Here is a 27,980-nt window from a genome sequence, read left to right on the forward strand (position 1 = left end):
AATTTCAGTATTGAAGCAAGACTTTTACTATAAATTATAACATTTTACAGAAGTTCGATGGAGTTAACATTTCCGATACCTGTATTTCCTTCCTTCCTCCAATTCATATAGTAAGTGATTTGTAGATAGGAACCTTTATATTTTAATATATGTAGTAAATAATATATAAGAATCGTTCGTTATTTAAATAAAGAGAATATTATATAAAAATTTTGATTTTCGAATTTCAGATCAACGACAAAAGAGTAAAGGTGGCTCGAGCAGTTGTTGTTCGGCATCGTGCTGCATATTGTAATGCGTGGTGCGAGCGAGGCGACGAGAGCGCGAGCGGCGGGTGCGAGCGGGAGGGATGATTCGCGGCCGGCCGGACTATGTGTTCACACTCAGTGATGTAGAGTCAGGATTCCATTCGCCCTAATTAATCTAGTGTAACGTAACCTTTATGATGACTTGTGATGTTTTTAAAAGACTCGCCTCTATTCGATAAGATGTAACACTTAGAACACTATTATCATTTAATTTATTATTTCGTAACGATTTGCGAGCACATTTCGTTCTGTCGTTCGTTCGAGCACATGACGTAAACTAAAAATTTGTACGCACACCGCGGGCCTCTTAAAAATATCGCAAGCTGGACGGTTAGGAATTTTTCGTCGTCACAGTGAAAATTAATTCAGGTATAGCTTTAAAAAGCTAATCTATCTCACCGCGTTATTTATAGTTCATTATAGAATTACCGCGCTGCCGAAATAATTTTAAATCTAGTAGTTATACGGGGTGAGATAACGACGCCTCGGATATCGTTGGCCAGCTCGCTGCTGGTCGAAGTTCGACAAATCATTAGTATTATAATTTAAGCCATCTACATGAATTTATATAATGTTACTTCGGATATATTTAAATTGAAAAAAAATAATAAAATAAAAATAAATATGAAACGAAAAATTATCGTAGCGGAACAGTGGAGTTTGTAAATTAATCTCGTTTGCAATGTACATAGTATATAATAACATTACCTAAGGGGAATGTAACGGGCTATATATTTACTTTGTGATAAGTTCGCAATATTCGGATTGGAATGTTTTTATTATTATTATTATTATTATTATATATATATAAAAGAAACCCTATTTACCGCGCTAGATTTAGCTTTTAAATTCGCTGGCTGGCAGCATGTTTGAAATTTAAACCGTAAACACACGGCGACTGTCTGACGTTAAAATTTTAGTATTAAAGAAACGGTTAGATATCTTCAGTGGCCGCTATCGACTTAATTATTATGTGTGCTGAATATAGGAAGCGAACACATCAGCGCGACAACAAAAAGTTTTAAAAGCTCCAGTCACACCTGTCCAACGCAGCGGATTCAAAGTATCTTCGTTAGTTATCACGTTTAGCCGCGCATGTGTGGCGATAGCTTTATATCAGCTTCGCTCGAGCGCGCAAGTGTGTTCTGTCCTATCGGATATCGTCACTTCCACTGTACATTGTCTCCTAGCGTTACCAGAACCGATGACTATTGTAAATAATATAACTTACAGAGCTTCTTATATATTTAATTTTTCATCACATTATTTTTTTAACCGATTCCATCGAAAAGGTCTTTTTTATGAATAAAATTATTTAATGTCAATAGTTATTGTAAAATATTTATTTAAAATACTGGTGCTTTATAGACATTGTTAAAATTATATATAATTATATTCGTTAATGCCATTTGTCATTATCGGATATCGAAATTTCATTTTCGTTGGCTTACGTGAGACTTTTCGATGGAATAGGGTTTATGTACCGAGATTTTATTTTTACCGGCGTTTTATTTACTTAGCTTTAGATATTATTTTATATTTGCTTAAGTATGAGTTGTCCGATTAAATTTGACTCTTTTTTTTATTTTATAATTGTTTAAATTTTCGATGAGAATTCGTTGAAATTTTAGCTTTTAAATTCAATGATCCATCCTGTCGTTTTATTATGAAGATGCGATATATTTTTGTGATATAGTACAAATAAAATTATTTACACAATACGACATATTTTGGGCGAGAAAAAATTCTTATCGAGCAGTATTATAGTGAAGCTGATTTATAGTTTTCGAGACGTAGATTGTGTCACGGGGCAGAGTGTCGAGTCCAAAGTAATTTGTACGAAACGAATGATGCAGGACGTCGGTTAACTAATTAGTATCGACTACGCTGTTTTCCGAAATATATACCTATTGATTTTCAACCAAATTTGTTAAGCCATTTATTGAATGAGATTAATTTGTACAAATTAAATTGGAATAACTCATTGTGTCAGTACATTTGTTTATGAACGTTGACTGAATAAAAAAATCTTGCCAACTTCGATACAACGAGAACGGAACGACTCGCTCAGTGAACGAATGTCTTGACACTCGCGCGCCTCTCATCCGTTGGCGAATGAATGATTTATTTTAATTTGGTTAATCTGTTTATTTTTGTGTATGTATTTTGTTAAGTTGTGTAAAATACCTAGTTATAATTATAAATAAATCTACAAGGTCATACGCATGTTTTATTTTTATTTCGCTTTACGTCATCCTTTGTATATAGATGTCGCTTGAATTTGAGTTCATTTAGCTTTTTGATGTAGACGGATGTGACGTCAGACGTAGGTGAATCGCAACGAGGTGATATCGTAGGCCGGATACTTTGATGTCTTCACTGTACTTTAATATCTTCATAGATAATAGATAATTTTAATCGAATTATTATAAGTGTTTATACCGCACGCTAAGTAAGCAGGCGAGGTCACTGCCGTTTCAATGATTATAAAACTATTTCAACTTTTCTTTACACATAGAACGTGATCTTGAGATTAGAAATATTATTCTAGGAATGTTAATTATGTTTCAAAAATGATTAATGAAAATAAAAATTATATCTTCCTAATAGAAAATATAAAATCACTAATTAATAAAAATGTAAAAAACGTAAGTTATAATATTGAAAATAAAGTCTAATCAAAAATGATAAAACCTTTTAATTTTAATATTTAGTGGATACCATTTTTTTATTTGCTGAAATGGCAGTGATGGTAACGGCGACGGCCGGTGACGAAATGTAAATAACGATGTCTTTTTATTTAGTCAAATATAGAGTAACAAATTAGCTTGATATTTTTTAAAACCGTTGTATGTGAAAAATATCATTCGATAATGTTTGTTTTGTTCATTTGGCAGAATACAACGGATTTTTGCACCATGTTCGTTTTTCAAATAGTATCTATGTAGTTTAAATTTTCAAAGGACGTCGCCACATACAACGGTTAATAACTGTAATAAATTCCAAATACTAGGTGTCACTGTGTAACAGGTTTACTTCGTACATAATTATATACTTGTTAATATTAAAATTAATGATTATAAAGATGTTAATTAATTGAAACTTTGGTTGGTTACAAAATTATATGCGTCTTCGATATTTCAGGGTAGAGTCGCTTCGAGTCGGTTTACGTTCGTATATGTGTAGATAGACTTTTGTAATCGGACGACATTATAGGTTGTAAATTGTTTGAAAGATTGAGTTTCGATGGGGTCAAATAAAATTTTAAGAATGTATCAAGTCTTTTATTTGTTACATATAACATTTTTTGTTTTGTATATATTTTTATATAAAACAATTTATTACTATACTTAATATTTCTAAAAGTGAAGTAGTAAGTATACAAAAACTATAATAATAATAATAATAACTAAGTATTTTAGTACAAATGTACGTACATAATATGATAATCAAATATCACATAGAATAGTAATTAGCCATTTTTCGAATTATATAGAGACGAGTCAAGATAGTAATATGAAAACTTCGTCGTGAGCGAAATTATATAATTGCAATAACAGATCCGAGAGAAAGTCGAAGTATAACGAGCAGCTGACGTCACAGCAATACTGACTTTCGGAGCGGGCTGCGAGCAAGGTTAATTAGTCGGAGCTCCTGAAGTGGAGTTACCGCGGGAAGGCGAAGTAGCATGAGATGAGGAACAGCGCTCGGTCCAGCTCGAGCTCGGCCGCCGACAGCGCGCGCAGGCGCCGCTCCGCGCCCGACACCGCCGACAGCTCGGGCGGCGTCAGCGTCTCCAGCACCTGCGCCAGCAGCAGCGGATAAATAGTACGCGGTCGTAAATGTTGTAACGGGTGACGTATGTCCGCCGCGTGGTCTCGCTCCCGTGTCGAAGCCGCCACAGCGCTCCGTACTCACGTCGTCGATGTTCTGCTGCGGCTCCCCGCGCACGCGCATGCCGTGCACGATGGAGCGCACGCGGCGCTGCTTGTCCAGCAGGCGGGCGTGGGCGGCGCGCGTCGCGCTCGACACGCGCGACACGTTGTGCAGCGCGCGCAGGCACAGCTCGCGCGCCGCGTGCGCCGCCTGCGCACACACACGCACATAGACACACGACACGCGATGGCGACCATGTATAGATGTAAAATAGAAAGAGACAGTAAAGAGAAGGAGAGGAAATGTCGCTTGGAGTGCCTAACGATTTTTCGTTACGTGACGATTTTTTTTTTTTTATATGTCCGGGATGGCAAATGACTCTACTCCACCTGATGGTAAGTGGTAGTAGAGTCCAAACGCGACGACGGCCAGTACAGTCGGGAAGAATGTTCTGTTCTAGCCGTCACCGCCTTGCCGGCCCGCAAGATGCCTCTTCACGCCTCGTTTGAAGGAACCCGGGTTGTAAGAGGAGGGGAACACGTGAGCTGGTAAGGAATTCCATTTTTTGGTAGTGCGACAAAGAAAGGAGTTGCCAAATTTCTTTGTGCGCGATGGAATTGATGTCACAGTTAGGCGGTGACATCAAAATTTCTGCCATTTCACTCTCCTGTAAACCGCGTAAAAAAACTTCGTTCCAAAATATGTTTCTGTAACCAGAAACATGTTATAAAATTTAAAACATCAAACACTAAAAGATAAAACTTACATCGTATAACTTCACGTGATAAAGATAGATCGCCTTAGCCGACCCGCCGGCGGACGCGGCTTTTCTCATCGGCTGGAAGTATTTCATCATCGTTAATAAGAATAAATGATGTCAACCTTATCAAGTAGTCCGACAAGTCACAAGACAGTCGCGGAGAGAGATCAGGCGCATATGCAACGGGCGCACCGAGACTCGGGAATGTCTCTCTCTAAACCTTTTTTTTTATAGAATAAATAGGTGGACGAGCATATGGGCCACCTGATGCTAAGTGGTCACCAACGCCTATTGACATTGGCATTGTAAGAAATGTTAACCATGCTTACTTCGCCAATGCGCCACCAGCCTTAGGAACAAAAGATGTTACGTCCCTTGTGCCTGTAGTTACACAGAGTCACTCACCCTTCAAACCGGAACACAACAATACCAAGTACTGCTGTTTTGCGGTAAAATATCTGATGAGTGGGTGGTACAAAATAAAATGGCAATATCTCGAAACGTATTAAAATACAGAAAAAGGTTTCAAATATGAAAGGAAACAAATTAGATTTTAAATGTTGACAATACATTTTCTTTAAAGAAAACGTACTTATATATACATATAAGTAATATAAGTATATATACGAAACGCGATTCGTGTACGACATATTTAGCAAAAAGGCGTTTTTGAAACGGTGAATAAAGTTAAAATTATCGAAGCTTCCGTTTTGCCATGTTTTGGTTTGGTCAGCGCATACGTACTCGGTATCTACCGATTTTTACTACGTAGTAAAAATTTCCTTAATCGACATTGACAGCTACCGTTTTAAAAGGTCGTATCTACATATCCTATCTGTATCACACTATGGCTAAATAATTTAAGCCATTACCTGCACGCTTATAAAATGTTCCTCGAGTAACTTGTACGTCAGCTCTTTGCACTCCTTGTTCGGTAACATTGCATTTTTCTGTATATCTTCCTCTTCTATATACTTCTTCGATCTAATCAAACTGAAAAAAAAAACCAAATTGCCAGTTGCATTGTCAGTGTGACCAGTATCGGTAGCCATCAGAAGGTATATATGTATGTATTTATACATTTATTGATATAAGAAACACCACCGATATATTTAAAATACAATTGAATGACATTACACTTATAACATAAAAAATAAAATTATAATGCTTACATTACATTCAGCTTAAATTAATAAAGATGGAAGTAAATAACAAAAATAAAATGAAAATATAAAAATCAAATTTAAGAAATAAAATAAAATTGAATTATATTAAAGAAAGCGTCAGTCACCGGAATATCCTAGCTGCCTTGGAGCCGAGTCTCTCCGTGACTGTGTGGTCGAGCAGCGCTTCAAGCAGCTGCTCAGCGGCTCGTTGGGTTCGCACCACGTACTGTCCCCCGCCGGCATCTCCGGCGCGACGAATGAAGTTAGCTCCGTTTTCCTCTGAAATACGTTTTGATATAGACTTGCGTAAACTATATAATTAAGAAGAAGAGAGAGATATACTCTTTTCGCTCTAAGATATATAACACTCTTTTATATCTCGCTCAGAGCGAGAACAGGACGAAGTAAACAAATGTAAACAGTTATTTGTTGTTGAGCTAGGTGATAGTAATACCAGACGTCAGACGTCACATAATTAAAAACAATATTACAAATACATTCAAAACTAGCTATGTGACGCAATTATTGTACTATAATTTCCTAATTTATAATTTATATATAAGTATGCAATTAAAATATACCAGATAAATTATTTTTATGTTCATATATATTATTCTTATAATTTAGTTCAATTCAGTAAGTTGTTTAAATATAAAAAAAATATGATTGAAATAAATAAATATTCATTTAATTTTCTTTATTTTCCAACAATGCTTTTATTTTAAATGTCTGGCATCACTGCATTCAGGACACAATCTGACATATTGACTGTATCGCTCGCTCTCGCTCTGAGTTAATCTGAATTCAATCTTATTACTAGGATGTTAAGATATAGTTTAGGAAATGGTGAACTACTGATATACTCGCTCTTTTAGTACGATATATATCTTTTATATATCTCGCTCGCGAGCGACACAAGTCTATTTTGATATCGATTAAGACTGCTGAGAAATCGTGAATCGTCACGTGACATTTCAGATCTCGTTTTTATAAGTAAAAACTATGTCTTATCGAATAAAAAATTACACATTGTATATAGACGTATGTAAATAAATATATACTTAATTTAAAACGGCAAAAACAAATCGCTAAATTATATGCGTATGTTAACGAATCTTATTTGTTTGCAGGTATTCTTTTAATACTTATAACTTTTAATAATTATGTTGTGTTGTGTTATGCTAAAAATATGTAAATAAAACTTTCATTTTCGTTTAAATTATTTTAACATAATAATTATATTTTAACTTCAAATATGAACAGCGTAGTACTATCTAGAAATTAATTTTCAACGAGAGAAGAGAAATGTCTTTAAAAGGACAAGAAGAGCAAACTCTACAACAGAAATACGTTTTTACAGGCCAGAAGCAAAAACAAAAACATTTCCAAAATTTCACTAATAACAACAGAAAAATAGACTTCGACTAAACGAATTACAGTAGTAGATTCAGTTTTTGCACGTTTTCAACAATCAAGCATTTTTGGCCCCATAGGAATTACATTTATACTTTATCTCTATCTCTCTCTTACACATACAAACATATATATGAATCCCATTCATTCAACTAATATGTTGCAATCGATTGGCAGCGGTGATTAATTACCCAGGTACTTTTACCGAGTACCAGCGACAGACGTGGTACGGTGAATGAGGTATAAAGGTGTGTCACCTAGGACCTTGAGGTAGTGGTCGACGTGCGCGTGCAGCAGGGGACGGTCATGCACGCGCAGCGCGAGGTCTCGCAGGTCGCAGGCGGCCGCGGGGGAGGACTCCACCGCCCACGCAGACGACGACAGGTACATCTGCTCCAGCATCAACCGCATCAGCTCGCCCGCTGAAAAGGATGACGAGTTTATTCCGTTAATATTATATATTCTCTCGAAGCTGATAAAAGCCGTTGTTAAAAAATAAAATATTTAGAGAGTGCGAATTTGCAAAATAAAATGTTATTTACAGATATATAATAATATAAGATTAAGGTCGATAAATTAATAATAAAATATTAGTTAGGTATGTAATGTAATTTGTTCCTGTTTAGATTGACTACCTCGTTGGTCTAGTGACTTGATATGAGGCCGCAGACAGTTCCGGATTCTATTCCCAGCTTGGGCAAATAAAAAGTTTAAAATTCTCAGTAGCAGCCCGGAGTCTGGAAGTTGGAAGTGTGTAAACTCCTGTGCCTCGGAAAGCACGTAGAGCCGTTGGTCCCGCGCATGAACTCTTTCCGATCGTGTCGGATAGCCGTCCCATCGGATTATGAAAATTACGGAATAGAGAGTGCATCTGTGTTTACGCACACACTTGTGAACTATAATAGTTGGCTAATCTCTCTTGAGATTGGCCGCCGTGGCTGAAATCGGTCTGGAGGACATTATTACTTGTTTAGATGTTGTTAAATTAAAATAGTGTGAAATCTCATCACTCAGATCAATTTGCTCAATTTTGCATCCATTCATTAAAAGTTGCCAACTGATTCAATTATATATTCCGGATACTAAAGTAAATGTTGTAAATAAATTTTATAATATCTTGGGTTGGCTTACCATTATCATCGATTCGTCTCGTGATTGCCTTTATCATCATATCATCTCTGAAATCCAGATGAAACCTATCATAGTTGACTTTCCAATAAGTATCTGAAATAAATAAAATCATCATGAAAACGCGCATGCGTTTAAAAACAAGTGTACACTTTAAAATTGCCTTATCGTCACATAAATCCACTACCGGACATAAACCTCTCTGATGCGCCAATTTTTTTTCTGACCATCGGGTGATGTGCCCATTGGCCGCCTTCTCTACGCCTCCACTCCGAGACGACTTTGGTCTACCTTCCATTGTCCCTTGCCAAAAATCCAGCCTACACATTACGCTTCATTAAGTCTTCGACCTTTGTCTTTTGTGGATTTTCAGCGTTCGGAACACGTAGTTGAGGAATGGTAGGATACATTGATTGAATACCTACATCTAAGTCATTAAGTATTTAAATATGTGTTCCATCTTTCCAATACTAAACCGTTATGTGTTTGTATATAATGGTAGTATATGGCATGTTCATCCTCAAACCGACCTTCAGGGGAGCTTCTTGCATATCGACTAGTATATATACGCTGGAGAGCTAAGACGCTTCCGGCGGCAAGATTCATCATCATATATTTTTTTTTAATTCAAAGAATATACATGTATACTTACTATCTTTACAATCAGCTAAGTTGGAGCTCATAGCCTGGATCAAATCCCTTACATCAAGGTCCGGGACTATGGTAGCCACTGGCACTAATGTGGGTATTTCACTGCCATCTTTAAGCTCAGCAACGGGAGCCTGCTGAATGTAGCCAGCTGTGGCTAGACTGATAAATGTGTCCTTGAGTTTGACTATATTCAAGGATTTTTCCTGAAATTATTTATTTGTTTGAAAGCTTCATACCTTGCTAGTTGCCCGTAGGAGTAAAAATAAGACTGTATCCCGTGTCATTATTTAACCTATTCGCCATTCGCCCGTACTATGTTCTAACGCAACCCACAACACGCCCAGCTTATTTTTGATACACATTATATGTATATATTTTATTACGAAACTCTTGTTTTTTTCATTTTACTCCATAATTAATTATCGGTTTTATGTTGATACATATTCCCGATTAGAACTTGCAATTCGAACCGGTACTTTTCAAAATATTACGATATATTATATGGTTTATTTTTTATTTTACTCTGTATGTACCGCCGTAAAAATAAATTAACTTGCAGCTGCGTAACTAGGTGGCGCTGCTGTGTTCATAATTATTTATTTACAATAACAATATACAATATAAATACCTAATACAAAACGTTCGAAACTACTAGCGTTCGTATAAATTAATTTTCTCCACGAGAAACCATTTTATTTTAAAAGGATAAAGTGAAAGATATTTTTAAATTATATATTTAGTTTTGGAATTTATAAACTGTTGTCGAAACTTATAAACTCTAGGATCTGTACGTACTTACCGGCTTGTTGTCACTTCACGACTGAACAGTGAACACAAGTTTTCGTAACTCATGTATTTTTTCTTGTTTAGGTTGATGTATATATAATAATTTATATTGTGTGTTCAATTGTGTAAATAACTGTACATATTATATTGAACATTTAAAAAAAAAGTATTCAAGACAAGTGTTAATTAAAAATAATTTCTTGGGACAGTTTTTGGTTAAGTTAATCTTTGTATTAAATAAAAGGAAGAATTATGTCCCAATACGAGCTTAATTTGGAATTATTTCGATAAATTCAACATTGAGACAAAAATGTCGTATTTGTTGCAACAAAGCTACCAGGACTCTACATTTAGATCAAAAGAGATTCGAGCTATAACTTTCGAAGACACTTAAATTCGAGAATAATTTAAAAAAAATGTATTTATGAAGAAATTAACTTATAAATACGCCTGCATTACTCACATTGTACTTTATATAAGTAATTAATAAACATCATCGCTATTATGCAATCAATCCTAAGCTTGAAAAAAGTATGAAATAAAGTTCATTTCACTGATTTTAAATATCATAATACCGACATGTCTATTAATAAATTAATATTAACTTATTTATCCACGCCCATAAATCAAAACTTACTAATCAATACATTATATGCGATAAAATACATAAATATTTATTTTTATTGGATAAAACCGAAGTTTCGGTTTCAGAGTACCATAGATTCAATCCAATATCTAGATATTGAAATATATAGATACAATATCCGATAATCAAAACCGATATCTATATACGATTCAATATGGCTTCAAGGCGATATTTCATATTACCCATGCTTAGTGAACACAGTTACTGCGTGCGAAATCGGAAGAATTCGGGTATTAATCGTTTACTTGTTCAAAAGTTCAGTCACTTGCTGCGTTGTTTGTGACGTGCTATTTGACAATTTATTATCAAAATTAAAGAAATCGATAAAGCAGAAATAAGACATGTCAAAATCAGCGAAGAAGAGATCGCCAATTTGGCAATATTTTGATACCGACATTGAAAATCCCATGATTTCTGTTTGTTTGTTGTGCCAGATTCAAATTTCTCGCGGTGCCGAAGGAAAGAAGGCAGGTTAGTCAGTTTTACAGGAAGTTTAAATTAATTTTAATTGGAATTAAAAATGTTTTAATTTTGTTTTCTCTTACAAAATTGATTCGTGACAGTGTATGAAAAGTTATTATTAGTGTAATCAGTGACTAAAAAATTCTTGATTGATAAAATAAATTAAAATTACCTATATCTAATCTACCATATAGAACAAATACCTGTAATTTTTTAAACATTAGTCAGCCTCGTGGGGGGGACTAGTAGCTAGGCATATACCGATCTGATATAGTCCGATCGGATCATACTCATAAGTGTGAGTGAAAAAAGTGTGCACCTGTGTGCGCACACACTTATGCACTATAATATATCCTGCGCAGTTGGTTAATCTCTCTTCAGATTGACCGCCTTTGAAAACGGGCAGGACGACATCATCTTTTAAAACCACAATTTCAACAATTCCTGTTTAATGTTTTTTTACTTTACTTTAATAAAAGTACAATATTTTTTTTTATAAAGTTGTACTTGCATCATACGCTTTTATTTTACTAAAAGTTGAATATAGCCAAGCAACTGGCTTCGAACAATCAATTTGAATCTATTACGAAAAACACTTAAACTTAACTTACCTTCAACTTAGGTATTGGTTCTGTAACGGATGGGTTTTTTTATAAAATAGGATGTAAAATGGGCCACCTGATGGTAAATGTTTGGTATAGCTGTTTGGCGGTAGAATATGTGATGGGTGAGTGGTACCTACACGGGTTTGCATAAGTAAACGACGCATGGTTTCACTTGAGTTTTTGCCTAATTCTGTATTTTCTTTTAATATTCAATCAGGTACTTCTGCCATGAGAAATCATTTAAAAACAAAACATCCAGAGACATTTCAATTATTGAAGAAAGATAAAACCAAAGTAATTACTACGCCGCAAATGGAGCAATCCATCCCTGGTACGAAGATGCACTCTTCGGCATGGACAGAAAAGCAATTTATTTTGTCGGAATTTTTTGAAGAGGAATTACATCCGGAAGTTCGGGACAAGAACAATGCAAAGACAGAAAAATATCATTATTTGATCGCAGAAATGATTGTACTAGATAACATTTCGTTGGATATTATAGAAAAGGTTGGATTTACAAGATTCCTTCAAAAAGCCTTACCCGGCTATGAATTGCCAAGCCGCGCTTATATATACCAAAAAGTATTTCATGATATTTACAGCAGAATTTTTGACAAAATTAAAATTAGAATTTCAGATGCTGTCGCAGTTTCTATTACTTCTGATGTATGGAATTGTTTGCATAAGAACTTCAAATTTCTGATTTTGACAGCTCATTGGTTGTCTCCAGAATTTCAATTTCAACATGGGGTTCTTGCTATGAAGAAACTTTCACGATCTTACACCGGAAAAGGAATACTTTTTCGAATTGCGAAAGAACTGAATTCTATCACAGCTCGTTGGGATATTGAGCAAAGCAAAATACACATACTTGTTCACAATAGTGGCGCTAACTTGGAGAAAGGCGGTCGAGTAGCGGGGTATGATTCTGCCCAATGTTTCATTCATACGTTTCAAAGAGTTGTAACCGAGGCATTAGAGGCCCAACCAGAAGTAACAGACATGATTACCACAGGTAGAAGTCTTGTAAGATATTTTCGTGATTCAAAAATCGCACGCCAACAACTGCTGGCTGTTCAGAAGCAGTTAAGGTTACCAGAACATCTATTAGTGGAAGATACCAGCACTAGGTGGAATTCTACTTTCTATATGGCAGAACGTCTATTGGAGCAAAGGCAGGCGATCATCCTGTATGTGGCCATACACGGCACATTCAATGATTTGACATCACAACAGTGGTGCTTGATGGAACAGTGTGTTGAGCTTTTGAAACCTTTTGAGGAAATCACTAAAATAATGAGTTCTAAAGCCTCGTGCATATCGGAAGTAATTCCGCATATTGTTGCATTAATAAACTATTTAGGTAATGATGAGACTGTGCAACGATATTCTGACTTAATTTATATGAGGGCCTCTTTAAGGGCCGAATTAGAGTGTATTTTTAACTCCATAAGAGAAGATCCGAATTACCTTATTGCAACTTTCTTAGATCCTAGATTTAAAACAAACTATTTAGGTACTGACTTAGCTGAACGAGCACGACAGGAAATTGAGTTGGAGTATATAACAATGACTTGCGACGAGTCTTCTTGCAGTGGTAGTACATCGACTTCTCCAAAGCCTGCTAAAAGATATAGAGGAAATAAAACTGACTCAAGTTTTACTCACGATGCTCACGAGATCTTTTCGGATTGGTTTAACAATGGTCAAGAGAACAGCGCGATTGCTGGCGAGATGGACTCCTATTTGGATACGATTCGAATTGATCGCAACTGCGACCCTTATAAATGGTGGTTGGCTAACTTGAAGCAATACCCACACTTGTCTAAATTTGCGAAAGTCTACCTTTCAGCGCCTTGCAGCAGCATTTATAGTGAGAGATTGTTTTCAGAAGCTGGCCTCGTATACGAAAACAGGCGAAATCGCTTGATACCGGGAAACGGCGAACATATAAACTTTATTCAACACAACTTACCACTAGTAAATTTTGAGTATTAATTTAATACTCAAGCCTAACTAGTGCAAAATTGTAATGTGCAATATTAATTATTACTTGAAATTAATTAGTTGTTAATTATGATACTTTTTCTGCTATTAAGAAGAAGAGAAAATTGTTATTTATGATTAATCCTACCCCACTATCCCACTAACATTATAAACGCGAAAGTTTGTATGGATGTTTGTTGCTTTTTCACGAAAAACTACGGAATAGATTTTAATGAATTTTTTTGATAACATATAGTCTATAATTTAAAAAGCTATTGAGTAAATTGGCCGAAATATAACAATAAGTGTCACGTAAGCCGTAAGTAAAAAATTCTCCTATCTGCGAGCCATTCTGGCGTGTGCTGCAAAAACCGTAAGAGTTACACAAATATAGTGATGGAAATGTATTCTCTTAAATAGTTCTACAAAAAAGTTTGCTAAAATAGTGAATCAAAAGTACAATAAAATTTGATATTTATTTCGCAAATGCACATTTGTTAACAAATTGATTCTTATCAAAACAAATAATTTTATCACTTCTGATATTTAAGGTTTATCTACCTTATACACTACGTATATGTTTAAAAGTTACGACGGTGACAAAATGAGTTCGCGGTACTATGCAGTACACTGCGGGAGTGGAGTGGACTTTGTCATCGGTTCATCGCCGAGTGTGAGACCCGATCGCGAGCAAACGTCATTGATGGGTGTGTCCGTTTTGCGATGTTTCAAGGCCCTAGCGATTTTTTAAAGACGCACTATATACAGGAGGTATGTCATGTAAAAGATAGATATTGGAAGGTTTTTTTGTGGTTAGTTCACTTAGAACAAGTCATTTCGTTTTTATTTAAATTACATAGATAGGCATTTGATTATTTGTTTTATTTATAATAAGAGCTACTTTCAATAATAATGCGAATAGTTTGTAGTTGACTTACTCTGTAAGTTTACTTAAAATATTAAATAGTTAAATATTAAACTTAAATTAAATTGTTTACTTAATTGTTATCTTAATAATCACTCTTTATCGTACACAAAAATACACTTACTATAAATAATCAGTCACTTTAAAGATAAGTATTTCATTTTTTTCTTTTTCATACATATAAATAAAATTGACGCTGTCTGTAATTTAAAAATATCTGCCTCTTTTAAAGTTAATATGGATATCTGCGATTTACCAATACCAAAACAATCATTTTTTTTATTTGTCTGTCTGTTTGTCCAGGCTAATCTTTGAAACGGCTAAAAATTACAAATTAAACGGAATTATTAAAAGAAGTATTTCAAGATCTTTATTTCATCAAAATCGGTTGAGTGTATCAAAAGTTATAAAGACTGTATTTGTTTTATTTTGTTGTTATCTATACTTATTGCCTTTTTATCTATCTATATATGCCCTAGCAAATGGAAATACTACACCTATTATAATTATAATCACTCTTATATCATAATGAAAGATTGTGAGTGTTGTGAGTATTTGTTTACTTTATTACAGCTGAAATATGATATAATTAACATATTTAGGCCTTTTTATCCCGTTTATTTTCGATTGTGACGCGGGCGAAGTCAGCGGACAGGCTGACTGACAGGCTAGTGCCTTAATAAAGTTATTCATCAGTCAAATTTTTATTATTTTTCTTACAAATATTCTATTTCTTGCAGTTCATTAAAGAAAAATTCATAAGAATTATATATTATGTATCTGGCCAGTAATACTACAGAGTCATTCATTGTACAGCTAATTCAATTATAAATTCCTAGATAAAGTTGGGCAAGCCAGATACTAGATAACATTTTATTTAAAAAGTAAGATTTAAAAGTACTGTCTTTGAAAACAAATATGTTGTATTTGAACTTAACTTTTACCATCAAGTAAAAGTTACAGATTCTCACACTCAATAACATATTCTACTACCAAAGAGCAACACTTAGAACTGTTGTGTACCGGTTTGAAGGATGAGTGAGCCAGTGTAATTACAGGCACAAGGGACATAACATTTTTGTTCCCAAGGTTGGTGATGCATGGACAATGTAAGGGATGTTTAATATTTAACAACTTTAATGTCTATGGATATTGATGTCTCAACCCAGCAACGACCCATTTGCCAGTACGAGTTTATAAAAATAGAAAACTTTTAAACATCTGAGCTAAATATGTAACTTGCAGTAAACGAAACTTGTATCCATAATTTTTCTTTTTACCTTGTCATCTTTGTATTTATTCATTACGGTCACTAGCAGCACAGTGGCAGTACATGAGGCTTGCTGGAGAAGTTCCTCGACTATCATCTCCGCTTCACTGCCATATTTACTCTTCATCTGCAGTAGATACCTACAATATAATTAAATAAGTATAATTAGAAAATGTTGTTGTTTTATTTGGTAGTAGGGCTTAGGGTAAGCCCATCTGGGTAGGAAACACCCACTTATCACATATTGTACTGCAAAACAGCAACACCTAGTATTCAAGTCTGAAGAGTGAGTTATCTACTTGTAGTCTACCTATATAAAATTTAATAAAAAGTGGTCATTATATATAAAACTTTTTTCATATCAAAGTTTACAAAGTTATAATTGTTAATCTAAGTTTTCATTCAAAAATTTCTAAGTCATTATTATCCTAAATGTAAATTTCTAATGAATAGCAAAGAATATTTAATAATATTAAGAAAATTACATTGCCAGAGAATACCTCATAAGAAATGATAAATAACCTTACTGGTGGTAGGGCTTTGTGCAAGCCCGTCTGGGTAGGTACCACCCACTCATCAGATATTCTACCGCAAAACAGCAATACTTGATATTGTTGTGTTCCGGTTTGAAGGGTGAGTGAGCCAGTGTAATTACAGGCACAAGGGACATAAAATCTTAGTTCCCAAGGTTGGTGGCGCATTGGCTATAAGCGATGGTTGACATTTCTTACAATGCCAATGTCTAAGGGCGTTTGGTGACCACTTACCATCAGGTGGCCCATATGCTCGTCCACCTTCCTATTCTATAAAAAAAAAAAAAATGAGATTTCAGATAATTATTAATTCTGACAAGAATCCATTTAGCTTAGCATGAATGAATCTTATGCATTGACATTTCATTTCGTATTTTTAAAATTATTTTTGTTTATTTTAGAACTATTGCTAATTCTTTACCTCGGGTATCTAATCAGCAACAAAATATTTTCAGAATTCAATTTATATTCTACAGTGACATCAGATTCAAAAGTTGCCAAATCAAATTTCAGAAGAGTTCTTAGACTTTCAATTACCTGAAAATATAGTAATGTTTAGTGTACATAACTAAAAACTGTAACTTTTTGGTATTTCATATGCATTGTGGAAACGATTCTTACCTGTGTGCGAGGAAGACCTGTACTTTTCATTATCATGCCAATCGGCTTGCTTCCATACATAAATAAATCGTTACCAACTTGCTGAACTATTTCACCAAAATGTCTTACTAGTATCTGGGAAACTACACGTCCCAACTGATGCGTCATTTTTTTATCGCCTGATGAATGACAACTTTTATTTAACTTTATTATTTATTTTAATAATATTAAGGCTATATATTATTATATCTTACAATTCACATTTTCACATGGTCATTTGTTTACAACTTTTGACAAAAGTGCCAAACAGTTTACGTCACATTTGATTTTATGTTTCTTGTTCAGAAAACCAAAAGTTATATTAACTCTCTGCTTGTGTGACTTTTAACTATTATTTTGAATTTAATATTAAATTGAACAATATTTATTGATTAATATTTTTGACATATTATAATTTTTTTCTTCATTAAAAGAAAAAACAGTTGTCAATATATATTTTAAACCATTAAATATTTAATTGTTGTTTTATTTACACCATTCGCTGTAAAACAAAATGTTGTTATTATAAAGCAAAAACAATATATTTTCGAAATATTTCTTAGTAAGTTGATAAACCATAGTGGTTGATGTTATTTGAATTGCGAAAAAAGTAAATTTTCGTTAGTCAATAATTAATATTGTCATTTGTCGTTGTCAAAATGATAAACTCGAACTGTAAGTTGCAATTTTGTTGTTATTACTTTTTATCATTAATAAACTATAAGAAAAAGACGACTTTTTGGTGAAACAGAGATTTGATAGGAGGTTTTTAGTTTTATTATTTGTACTAGTAAACATTAATTATGAATATTGAAAGTGCTGCAGTAAATATTTTGAAACGAGGTGTTGAATTAGATACTAAGAAAAGATACACTGAAGCTCTTGTTTGTTATCAAGAGGGCTTACAGATTTTAGTTGACAAGATAAAAGGTATGTTTATTTTATTACTAGACATTTAGCTCAATGTAAAATACTATTAAATTGTATATGTTACAATTTCATAGTATTTTACATTGAAACAAATATACAAGTTTACATCTTAATTTTCATAGAATTGAAAAAAAAAAACGAAAGTGCTGACTCAAGCTAAGATGGATCAAAAGATTTATTGAATCAGCAGTCTCTTTTTCTATTATTAATATGGTATAAATAAATCGATTAATATTTTTTATAAAAATCCAGTCATTTAAATGTATAAGAGTTCTGATGTAAAATTTTACTTATTAAAGGTGAATATGATGACACAACAAAAAGTTATTTAAGAAAAAAAGTGGAGGAATACATGAACAGAGCAGAAGCAATTAAAAAGTTAGTTTTAAAACAAAAGGAAACTGGCCAGTTTCATGAGCAAGTACACATAGAAAATAATTCCACTGGTCATAGTTATAAGAAATTATTTGGACGATTTCTCGATGAGGAAATCCAGTATGTTATTGTTGAAGATCCATATGTAAGAAGTTTTCATCAGGTAATTCTATTTTTTTATACTATTTCGTAAATCTAAAGCTCATCTTTCTCTGTACATATTATGCAGGTGAGACCTATATGTACTTTGTTAAATAGTGCAAATTCAACTTTAATTTTCATCACATTGTATCCCAATAAGTTTCAATTTGAGTATGGCTATTCAGAAGGAGTTGGTTGCTTAATTAATAAATAATTTTCCATAATTATATGAACTATAAAGCCAATGAAATGGATATAAGTTATCCTTTATTTATTTTACATTATGTGATACAATATTTAATGTCTTTCCACAGACAACATATCAGTAAAGAAAACAAAACACATTGATTGCTATATTATTTGTTGTTTATATTTTCATATTTAAATATCGGTTTTGTTACCAGATTCAAAATTTTCTAAGGCTATGTGAATTGCTAGTTATTTCCTGTAGCAATTTAAAACACATAGAACTAATAACTACAAAAGATGGAAAATCAGAAGCAGATCAAAGGGAATGGCTCCTTAATCTTAAAAATGATTTAATAAAATACAAAATAAAATTGGTGGTAAAATATTCTGACACACTTCATGATAGGCAAATTACGTGAGTAATTACATATTTTTTTTACATTTAATAGGCCAGCTTTTGACCGTTGACTTGCCTGATGTTAAGCATCGACATGGTCCAAGATGTAGCACGCTTGCCTATAGGAAACCTGTTTACTCTGGATTTGAAGACACCAACATTGTACCTATCAGGAAATACGGACTCAGGCAAAGCATAATATGCTATAACTGTTTCCATTGTTTGACTTTAAATAATTTATATGACACAATTGGTCGTGATCTAAAATAATTTATCATACTTATTATGGTAATCGATAAGTAAAATTAAAAGGAATTAATAAAAATTGAATTTCGAATTTTAACAAAACTTGAAAAAAAAATTAGTAGTGGTTAATTGGAATAATGTTGAATTATAACTAAAGATACATTAACCAAAAACTGCAAGCAAATCGCATGGAATATGTAAATCTAAGATTCTATTCTTCTTGCCTTTGAATATATGTACTATTACACTACACTACACATAAGATTCATTCATGCTAAGCTAAATGGATTCTTGTCAGAATTAATAATTATCTGAAATCTCATTTTTTTTTTTTTTTTTATAGAATAGCTAGGCGGACGAGCATATGGGGCACCTGATGGTAAGTGGTCACCAAACGCCCTTAGACATTGGCATTGTAAGAAATGTCAATCATCACTTACATAGCCAATGCGCCACCAGCCTTGGGAACTAAGATTTTATGTCCCTTGTGCCTGTAATTACACTGGCTCACTCACCCTTCAAACCGGAACACGACAATATCAAGTATTGTAGTCTGTATTAGTTAACAATAATTTCTAATTCTTTGAATTTAATTTTTCAGGTTGAGCTCAGGATGGATAATTAAAATAGGGCGAGGATTAGATTTTTATAAGGCACCAGAAAATAAGTTTTGCCTTGGTGTGTTCGATATGGATTTAAGACCGTGCCATGAGACCACAGTCGACATAGTTCACTCTAAAAATGTTAAAGAATCATATGGATGAAATGTTGTTGTTGATGTTGTAAATTGCAATTTTAATGTTCATGCCAATGTCAATATGATATTTAAGAATAATAATAAAATAGATAAAATAAAAATTTCTCAATTTAAATTTGTTACTCGCAATGTTAACCTTAACCTATGATTGTGGGATTAAACCTAACAGTAACATTAAAATTTCATGTGTTTATAATTAATTCTGTGACACCTGTATGTATGATCAGATATACAAACTACTTTAAATTAAATATAATAATAATATCCTGTGACATTATTCCCACACGGCCATCTGATCCCTAACTAAGCATAACTTGTACTATGGAAACCAGACAACCGATATACTACATATACTAAACTTTTTTTGTAAATACATACTTATATAGATAATTACACCCAGACTCAGGACAGACAGACATGTTCATGAACACAAATGTTTGTCTTAGGTGGGAATCGAACCCACAACCGTCGGCGTGAAAGGCAAGTATCTACCACGCCAACCCGCCCGTCGACTAGAAATAGACTGCTCAAACTTACTTTCTAAAATAAAGTACGGAGTGCCCTATAGATATTTTCGAAACCTACTACGCTCTTAGTACCGCCTCTCTACAGAACTGTTTTTAAACAAAATTCACCATATCATGTTTATGTAAACTATACAATGAGCTTAGTGGATTGCTAGATATCAGTACGGACTCACCTAACACTTTTCGTAAAGTTGTTAAAGATTGTTGCAATAATATTTAATGTCAATGTAAACTTGTAGTATTTTGTTATGAAGCATCTGAGACGTTTTTGTTATTACCGTTCTATTTGTTTTTTAATTTTTTTTATTTTAAACCAATGTTTTTTTTTTTAATACCGCAATATTGTACTATTGTACGTGTTCCCCTCCTCTTACAACCCGGGTTCCTTCAAACGAGGCGTGAAGAGGCATCTTGCGGGCCGGCAAGGCGAAGGCGGCTAGTGCAGAACGTTTTTCCCGTCTGTACTGGCCGTCGTCGCGTTTGGACTCTACTACCACTTACCATCAGGTGGAGTAGTCATTTGCCCTCCCGGCGAATATAAAAAAAAAAAAATATCCTATCTTTGTTACATTTATTTTTTATCTTTCTGTTATTGTTACTTATTAGTCAAGCATTTTAATACTTTTATGAAATTGTAATCGGCGCAAGAACATGCATGCAATGTTTTCTTTCAAATGGGTATAATATAATGTTTTCAGTTTTAGTACATAATTTATTAAGATATTATTTATGTAACATCCGCTAGCAAACTTCCAATAAATAAATAAATCTGTATGATCTACTGATTTTTTTATAAACAACAAATTAAAAAAAGCAGTTGTGCCTGTAATATGATTTTATTATAACCTAGACAGCGCCATCTGTCACTAGATGGATAAACTGGCGCGGAATAAACTAAGTATTATTTATTACCTTTGTTCTATTTTAATATTTATTTATTAATTAAGGAACTCCAACAAAGGATACACACTTACGAGTACATTATATCGTGAAATAATATTTTAAAATATGTGTGCTCCTTTAATTAAATTAGACCACAGCAAGCACATAAATAATGACTAAACAGAAATTAAAAAAAAAATATATAAAATAAATGTTACATGTAATATAAAATTATGTCAATAAAACATAGGAACTATAAAAAAGGTAAACAATTAATATAAGTAATTAAACTAAGACTCCTAAGACAAATCCTAACAATTTAAATCCTTTTAAAACACTATTCAAGATATGCACATCATATCTTAGTTTAGAGTCTAGTATAATTTCAAGATCGCGTGCGTCATTTAATTGTTCAATCTGGATAGAATCTATGAAATATTTGTTTGGTTTAAGTGTTTCATTTCGAGAGAACTGGACGTAGTGACACTTTTTGATATTGAGTGACATTTTATTTATACTACACCAGTTGGTAAATTTATTTATATCTTCCTGTATATCAGTTACATCTGTATTGTTATAGAAGGGCTTCATTATTTTAGGTCATCTGCGTATAAGAAATATTTAGAAGAAGAAAAACATTTAGTTACGTCGTTAATAATAACATTGAAAAGGATCGGGCCAAGCTGTCGACCTTGTGGTATACCTAAAGGCGCTGAGAAGGTTTTAGAATTGTAGTCACTGATTACTACTTCAAAAGTTCTTTTAACTAGATATGACTTAAACCAATGTAGGAGTGAACCGCCGATGTCAGCTTGTGCCAATTTATTTAACAAAATGTAGTGGTCTACTTTGTCAAAAGCTTTACTAAAATCGGTATATATTACATCAACAGGAGTGCGTTTATCGATGGATTTAGACAGTTCGGAAGTGAAGTAAAGAAGATTTGTTGTAGTTGACCGTGATTTAACAAATCCGTGCTGGTGGGCAGTGATTTAGTGTTTTAAATTCCAAGATAATCTTTCAGTGACTAGTTTTCAAAAATTTTGGCTAACGTAGGAAAGAGAGATATTGGTCTATAATTGGAAATTAATTGTTTATCTCCAATTTTATAAATTGGAACTACTAAAGATTTTTTCCATGCATCTGGGAAAATTCCATCCTTAAGTGAACGATTAAAAATAGTGGTTATAGGAAAAGTTAAGACACTTGCGCATCTTTTTAAAAAGATCGGTGGAATTTGATCACAGCCAGCGCTTTTTGTCTAGTTTTTTTAATATTTTATGAACATTGAATATGCTAACTTTATAATCAATTTTTGTGGCGACGACCGAACCACCATTAATATCAGATTTTGTATATGCCTGTGCGATGCTTTTGGCAAATAGATCACATATTTCTGTGCCAGTAGTCGCTATATTTTTGTTAAGATACATTCGATCGGGATAAGTACTATTGCTTCTTCTTTTATTTTTAATGAAAGACCAAAAAACTGTGGAATTGACGTGAGTAGCATTTTCAATATTTTGAACGTAGGAGTTATAACAATCTATCAATAGTTTGTGGCAATCGTCGCGTAGTTTTTCGAAATGAAGTCAGTCCGAAGGATTGTTGAATTTTTTACTCTTTTGGTGAAATTTATATTTTTCTTTAAGAAGCTGTATTAGGTTTTTGGAGTACCAGGGAGGACATTTTGTATTATATTTCTTTGTTATTAGTATACTTGTCCTTATTATTTCTTTTAATAATTCATAAAATCTAGTTAACATCTGATTGACGTCTTGACAATTTTTGAGTTCAAATTCCCAATTAAATGAATTGATAAGTTTGTTGAATTCTGTATAGTCAGCTTTATAGAAATTAAGTTTATAAAGGGCTTTAGTATGGAGAAAACGGGTAGCTTTAAAAGATACACAAAATTCTAACGAGGGATGTAAGGAGTCCTCAAATATCAATGGCGATAAGCACCGAATTGGTTTAATTATTGGCATATTACTTAGTATTAAGTCTAGAATTATACCTTTACTATTTATTATGTTATTATGCTGGTTGAGATCATTAAGGGAGATAAAATCGCACAAAGCTGAACTTGCTTCAGACTGGTTTGATTCAGCGGGGGCGTATGCTTCTATGGACCAAGTAATGTTACTTAGGTTGAAGTCACCTATTATGAGTGTGTTATTGTTTGACTCCATGACCTGTTGGGCTTTTTTGGAAAACAGCTCAAAGATGTCAGTTATGTAGTGGTGGTAGATAAACGGCGCAAATATTTAATCGTTCAACAGCACCAGCTATGTTTTTTACCTCGATGTTGACCCACAGCTCTTCAAAAAAACTTTCATATTAATAATAATAATAATAATATCCGGGGACATTTTTCACACACGGCCATCTGATCCCAAATTAAGCTTGTACAAAGCTTGTGCTATGGAAACCAGACAACTGATATACTACATATACTACTTTTCTTTTTGTAAATACATACTTATATAGATAATTACACCCAGACTCAGGACAAACAGACATGTTCATGCACACAAATGTCTGTCCTGGGTGGGAATCGAACCCACAACCTTCGGCGTGAAAGCCAAGTGTTCTACCAACCACGCCAACCGGCTCGTCAAATATTGTGGCAACCTTTTGCAATTTAAGTGTTTTAAAACCGCGATAAGGACACCGCCACCTCTTTTTCGTGTATTATAGTAACTAGTTTCGCGGTCACGTCGAAATACGTCGTACCTGTTATCAAAAAGTTCAGAGTCGTAAACATCACTGCTGAACCAAATTTCTGAGAGCACAACAACATCGTAATTAAATGTACTTATATTATGAAGGAAATTATGAGTTTTCGTCTGCAGACCACGCACGTTTTGGTAATAGAATTAAAGGTTAACCATTTGAACGAGATTAAGTTAATTTTATGATTAAAAACTAATAACAAGTGGGAGCCAAATAACAAATTTAGGTAATTGATTTTAACATTTCTATGCTATTAACAACTACACTTGGGCATGTTTCGTTTTTTCTTATAAAAATCCTATCATTGCGAACCCATACGAACCTGTAACCTAATTTCTTATTATTTCAGTGATATCACTTTTGGAAAGGTTTATGCTAGTCTCATTCATTGATGATTCTTGAGATTGACTCACAGAACCACACGGGTACGTACTGTAACATTTAGACTGCTTGGTGAGGGTGAACGTTGTGATGATGTGCTTCCAAAGAGAGGGCGCAAGGGTGTGTTAGAATTAATGCATTTGGGAAGTTTGTTAATGCAGTATGGACATTTCCATGTGCTTGTCTGCTCCGCTGTATATTATTATATACTTAGTTACCTATATTTTAATTAATTTTGTCTTTACTGCGAAAATACCCTTAGATTTATTTTTGATTAAAATCTTATTACAAATAACTAGTATTTTATAAGCAAAAACCACGGTTTCTGAAGGTATGGTATGGTAGTATATGCTCAAAAGTAGGAATAACTTATAAATTTCATAATAAAACAACAATATTATAATAGAGAATTATATTTTATTTTATAAACAACAATACGCAGAACTAATCAAGTTCTTGTTTAATATATTTTTACAAGTTATAAAAGTTTGAACAGTATTACACGTTACATAGAGTTGAGAGCTGTGATATTTTTATATATAAATTTATTTATCGGAACAATATTATGAATATTGCGTTTTAGAATCATAACAACGTTAATATCTGGCCGCTTAGATAATGCGTTTCTAGCTAACGTCAGGTCCGTGATCGAATAGACGATGTAACTTTGGCGAACTTTGGTTGCGTTCCAGTTTGAAATGTGAGTGAGCTAGTGTAACTCCAGATACACAAGACATTAAATCTCAGTTACCAAGGTCGGTGACGCACTGACGATGGTGCGAAGTGGATAATCTTACAGCGAAAATTTGCGTCCGCTTAAGAAAAAAAAAAGTTAGCACTTACAATAAATGTTATAATTTTCCACTAAATATTACAGTTTATTTTTACTCTGTAACATCTAGTCATGACCAACTGACAGACGACAGGAACGCATTCTCTCGGCGGCCGGAGTTTAGTACAACAGACGTGTAAGATTAAGACTAGCCTAAATATGGCCTCTCAGCGACTATAACATAAATTATTAAACATTTTATTTACAAGTATTATAAATTTAAATCAGTACAAGAGGATTCGAACCATACAGATTAAATATAGCTTGAATTTTTTTCAATTGTCAGTTTTTTTTTTAAATATAAAAAAAGGTAAAGATGACGGTGCGATTAAAGTTTAAAAACTTTTAATAATTTTATTGTTAAACGATTAAAATAATCTAATTTCTCAGTTGTTTGTTAGTTACTAAATAAATAATCTTTGGAATGTTCTCAGCGTGAAATCACTTAGATTATTTACCGTTTCATTGTTATCTTATAGACAAGCGAATTAATAAATAAGCCGTCTATATACAATGTCCGCCTATGTTCTTAAAAACCTATAATGTAATAAAATAATGAATAAAAAATTATGTAAAAATTCATTACAATCACATAGGGCGCTACAAAAATACAGTGCCGTGATAAGATTCCTCCATTGATAAATTCGACGCCCTAGTGATTAGAAGTCCACTACTAATAATAGAGTTATAATAATTTATTTGATGTAAAATAAATTTATTTCGAAATCCGAAATTAATAAGTTTTATATACATTATGAAAATATGTTAAATACGTTTGTTACACATAGCTCTCTTGTTTAGCAGAAAATAGCATTAAAGATTCCATTAAGTGAGGTTTGATCATTTCATCGACGTCTTTCTGGTCTGTGAAGGCGTCCGGGTGGTGCTTGTAAATGGTCCGGAGAGCCTTCAGACAGTGTATGAGAGTCTGGTCTGGGTTGACGTCCGTGTGAGGGCGTGTTCGCTGCAACCTTACCAAGCGGGTAAGATGAGGAATTCCCTCGAGTTGAACTATCTGACTTGCTACATCTGGTACTACTGCCAATCTGAAATAAACATAGTAAGTTTAATACATTTAAAGATATTTATAGCATAATACTAAATAATTCCTGCAATAAATATCAAACATATTTATTTATTAATTTTATAAGTGTAATTTAAACAAATAATTATATGTATATTATATCTATAATTATCTCTTGCTTTGTAATTTAATAGTTATTATATATAAATTGTTAATTTTAGTTAAAATATTGGCATATCATAAATATTGTGACTAAACATGTGCATTAAGTTTGAAGCAAATAAATTGAATCGAATATATTGATTTATCATATAAATACATTCAAAAACGACATAGCATGAATAGTTACCGTGATATGGCCTCGGCGGCGTGCGCGTGCAGACGCAGCTGCGCGCGCAACTCGGCGGCGCGCGGAGCCAGCGCGGGCGCGACGCGCACGAAGCAGCACAGCGCGGCGCCGGCGCCGCGCGCGCCCGACAGCCACAGCGCGCAGCGCGACACGCGCGACAGCGACGACAGCAGCGCCGCCGTTTGCTCCTGAAACGCACCAATTCGAAATTCAAATATACTACTCGTGTCTCATACACCTATAAACTAATCGTTGTGATTAATATTTTTAAAACAATAAATATTTAAATGATCCGTCCCGGCTACTGACCTGTAGGAACACAGAAAGATTCGGTCCACGGCGTTTCACCGCGTCCAATAGTCTATCGAGAGTTTTGTACTGCATCAACACCTCGATGATATCGGTGTCAGTGTTTGTGTCCTCCTTTTTTTCTAACTCCAACTCTCTGACGAGGTTCACGAGGCACGCAGTGCAGAGCAGCAGTAGTTGGCAGCAATCCGTGCGAGAAAGAATATCTGTGAAGAATAGAAACTTGAAAAATACTTATCTTAATAATTTCAATTTTTTAATAACCAGTTGCTTTGTGTAAGTTAAAAAAAATGTAAATTTAAAATTATTGATCTATGTTCCTTATTGCGATTATTTAATTGAAAATTGAGTGTGTAATTAAAATAATAATTATTAAATGATTACATCATCATTTTTATTGCGCTCGCACACACTTAAAACACACAATTATAGTACCGACGACTTTTATTATCGGAGAAATAATTGACTTAAACTTTTTTAAATGTGCGATGTTTTCATAATAAGTTAGAAAGATCCATTATTTAAAAAAAAACGTAAACACTATTAAACAATAGATGTCGGTTAAAACGTATTATCGCTATTCACCACAAGATGTCGTTTATTTTATTTCTGTAAATACAATTTTGTGTTTGTTGGTCTACAGTATAAAAATATTAAGTAATATTATTCTACTTTATGGTCATATTTTAAAATTTTCAGTATTAAATGCGTAATTATTAAATTAAATTCGCGTATCAATACAAATATAATT

The 27,980-nt window shown here is 33.5% G+C and overlaps 4 protein-coding genes across 5 annotated transcripts in view; 2 read left to right on the forward strand and 2 right to left on the reverse strand.

The window, feature by feature from the left end:
- The window catches only part of LOC126776935 (ubiquitin-like protein 3), a 161,801-nt gene extending 158,218 nt beyond the window's left edge, over positions 1–3,583 (forward strand). Inside the window, exon 4 of the mRNA XM_050499807.1 lies at positions 231–3,583. Coding sequence (XP_050355764.1) covers positions 231–295 — 65 coding nt within the window. The 3' untranslated portion in view covers positions 296–3,583. The remainder of the gene's footprint in view (positions 1–230) is intronic.
- A 120-nt stretch (positions 3,584–3,703) lies between these two features.
- Positions 3,704–17,443, reverse strand: LOC126776817 (DNA-directed RNA polymerase III subunit RPC3). The gene is made up of 12 exons (XM_050499623.1): positions 17,370–17,443; positions 17,137–17,294; positions 16,937–17,052; positions 15,993–16,122; positions 9,304–9,505; positions 8,655–8,747; positions 7,781–7,945; positions 6,236–6,389; positions 5,817–5,937; positions 4,951–5,022; positions 4,227–4,394; positions 3,704–4,111 (listed from the first exon to the last, which is right to left on the reverse strand). Exons 2-12 carry the CDS (start codon positions 17,281–17,283, stop codon positions 3,974–3,976), a joined length of 1,506 nt encoding a protein of 501 aa, XP_050355580.1. The 5' UTR covers positions 17,284–17,294; positions 17,370–17,443; the 3' UTR covers positions 3,704–3,973.
- A 349-nt stretch (positions 17,444–17,792) lies between these two features.
- Positions 17,793–21,299, forward strand: LOC126776890 (MIT domain-containing protein 1-like). The gene is made up of 4 exons (XM_050499751.1): positions 17,793–18,084; positions 18,384–18,622; positions 19,005–19,204; positions 20,034–21,299. Exons 1-4 carry the CDS (start codon positions 17,958–17,960, stop codon positions 20,194–20,196), a joined length of 729 nt encoding a protein of 242 aa, XP_050355708.1. The 5' UTR covers positions 17,793–17,957; the 3' UTR covers positions 20,197–21,299.
- Positions 21,300–25,112: 3,813 nt separating this feature from the next.
- LOC126776742 (uncharacterized) overlaps positions 25,113–27,980 on the reverse strand; it is a 39,230-nt gene continuing 36,362 nt past the window's right edge. For both annotated transcript variants that reach the window (XM_050499464.1, XM_050499463.1), the window contains exons 7-9: positions 27,230–27,435; positions 26,921–27,108; positions 25,113–26,593 (exon numbers count right to left, since the gene is read on the reverse strand). In XM_050499464.1, the coding sequence (XP_050355421.1) occupies positions 26,326–26,593; positions 26,921–27,108; positions 27,230–27,435 (662 nt within the window). In that variant the 3' untranslated portion in view covers positions 25,113–26,325. The remainder of the gene's footprint in view (positions 26,594–26,920; positions 27,109–27,229; positions 27,436–27,980) is intronic.

The sequence above is a fragment of the Nymphalis io genome, chromosome 21, assembly GCF_905147045.1.
Source record: "Nymphalis io chromosome 21, ilAglIoxx1.1, whole genome shotgun sequence".
NCBI lineage: Eukaryota > Metazoa > Arthropoda > Insecta > Lepidoptera > Nymphalidae > Nymphalis > Nymphalis io.

What these genes read in the sequence shown, in the direction of transcription:
- LOC126776817 (XM_050499623.1), bottom strand. Translation starts at nt 17,283, where the DNA reads ATGACGCATCAGTTGGGACGTGTAGTTTCCCAGATACTAGTAAGACAT. An exon ending in CTTAGCTGATTGTAAAGATA is followed by an intron (nt 8,748 to 9,303) that starts GTAAGTATACAT and finishes TATTTATTTCAG; the next exon opens with ATACTTATTGGAAAGTCAAC. An exon ending in ATCACGTGAAGTTATACGAT is followed by an intron (nt 4,395 to 4,950) that starts GTAAGTTTTATC and finishes GTGTGTGCGCAG; the next exon opens with GCGGCGCACGCGGCGCGCGA.
- LOC126776890 (XM_050499751.1), top strand. Translation starts at nt 17,958, where the DNA reads ATGAATATTGAAAGTGCTGCAGTAAATATTTTGAAACGAGGTGTTGAA. An exon ending in TTTAGTTGACAAGATAAAAG is followed by an intron (nt 18,085 to 18,383) that starts GTATGTTTATTT and finishes TACTTATTAAAG; the next exon opens with GTGAATATGATGACACAACA. An exon ending in CTTCATGATAGGCAAATTAC is followed by an intron (nt 19,205 to 20,033) that starts GTGAGTAATTAC and finishes TTAATTTTTCAG; the next exon opens with GTTGAGCTCAGGATGGATAA.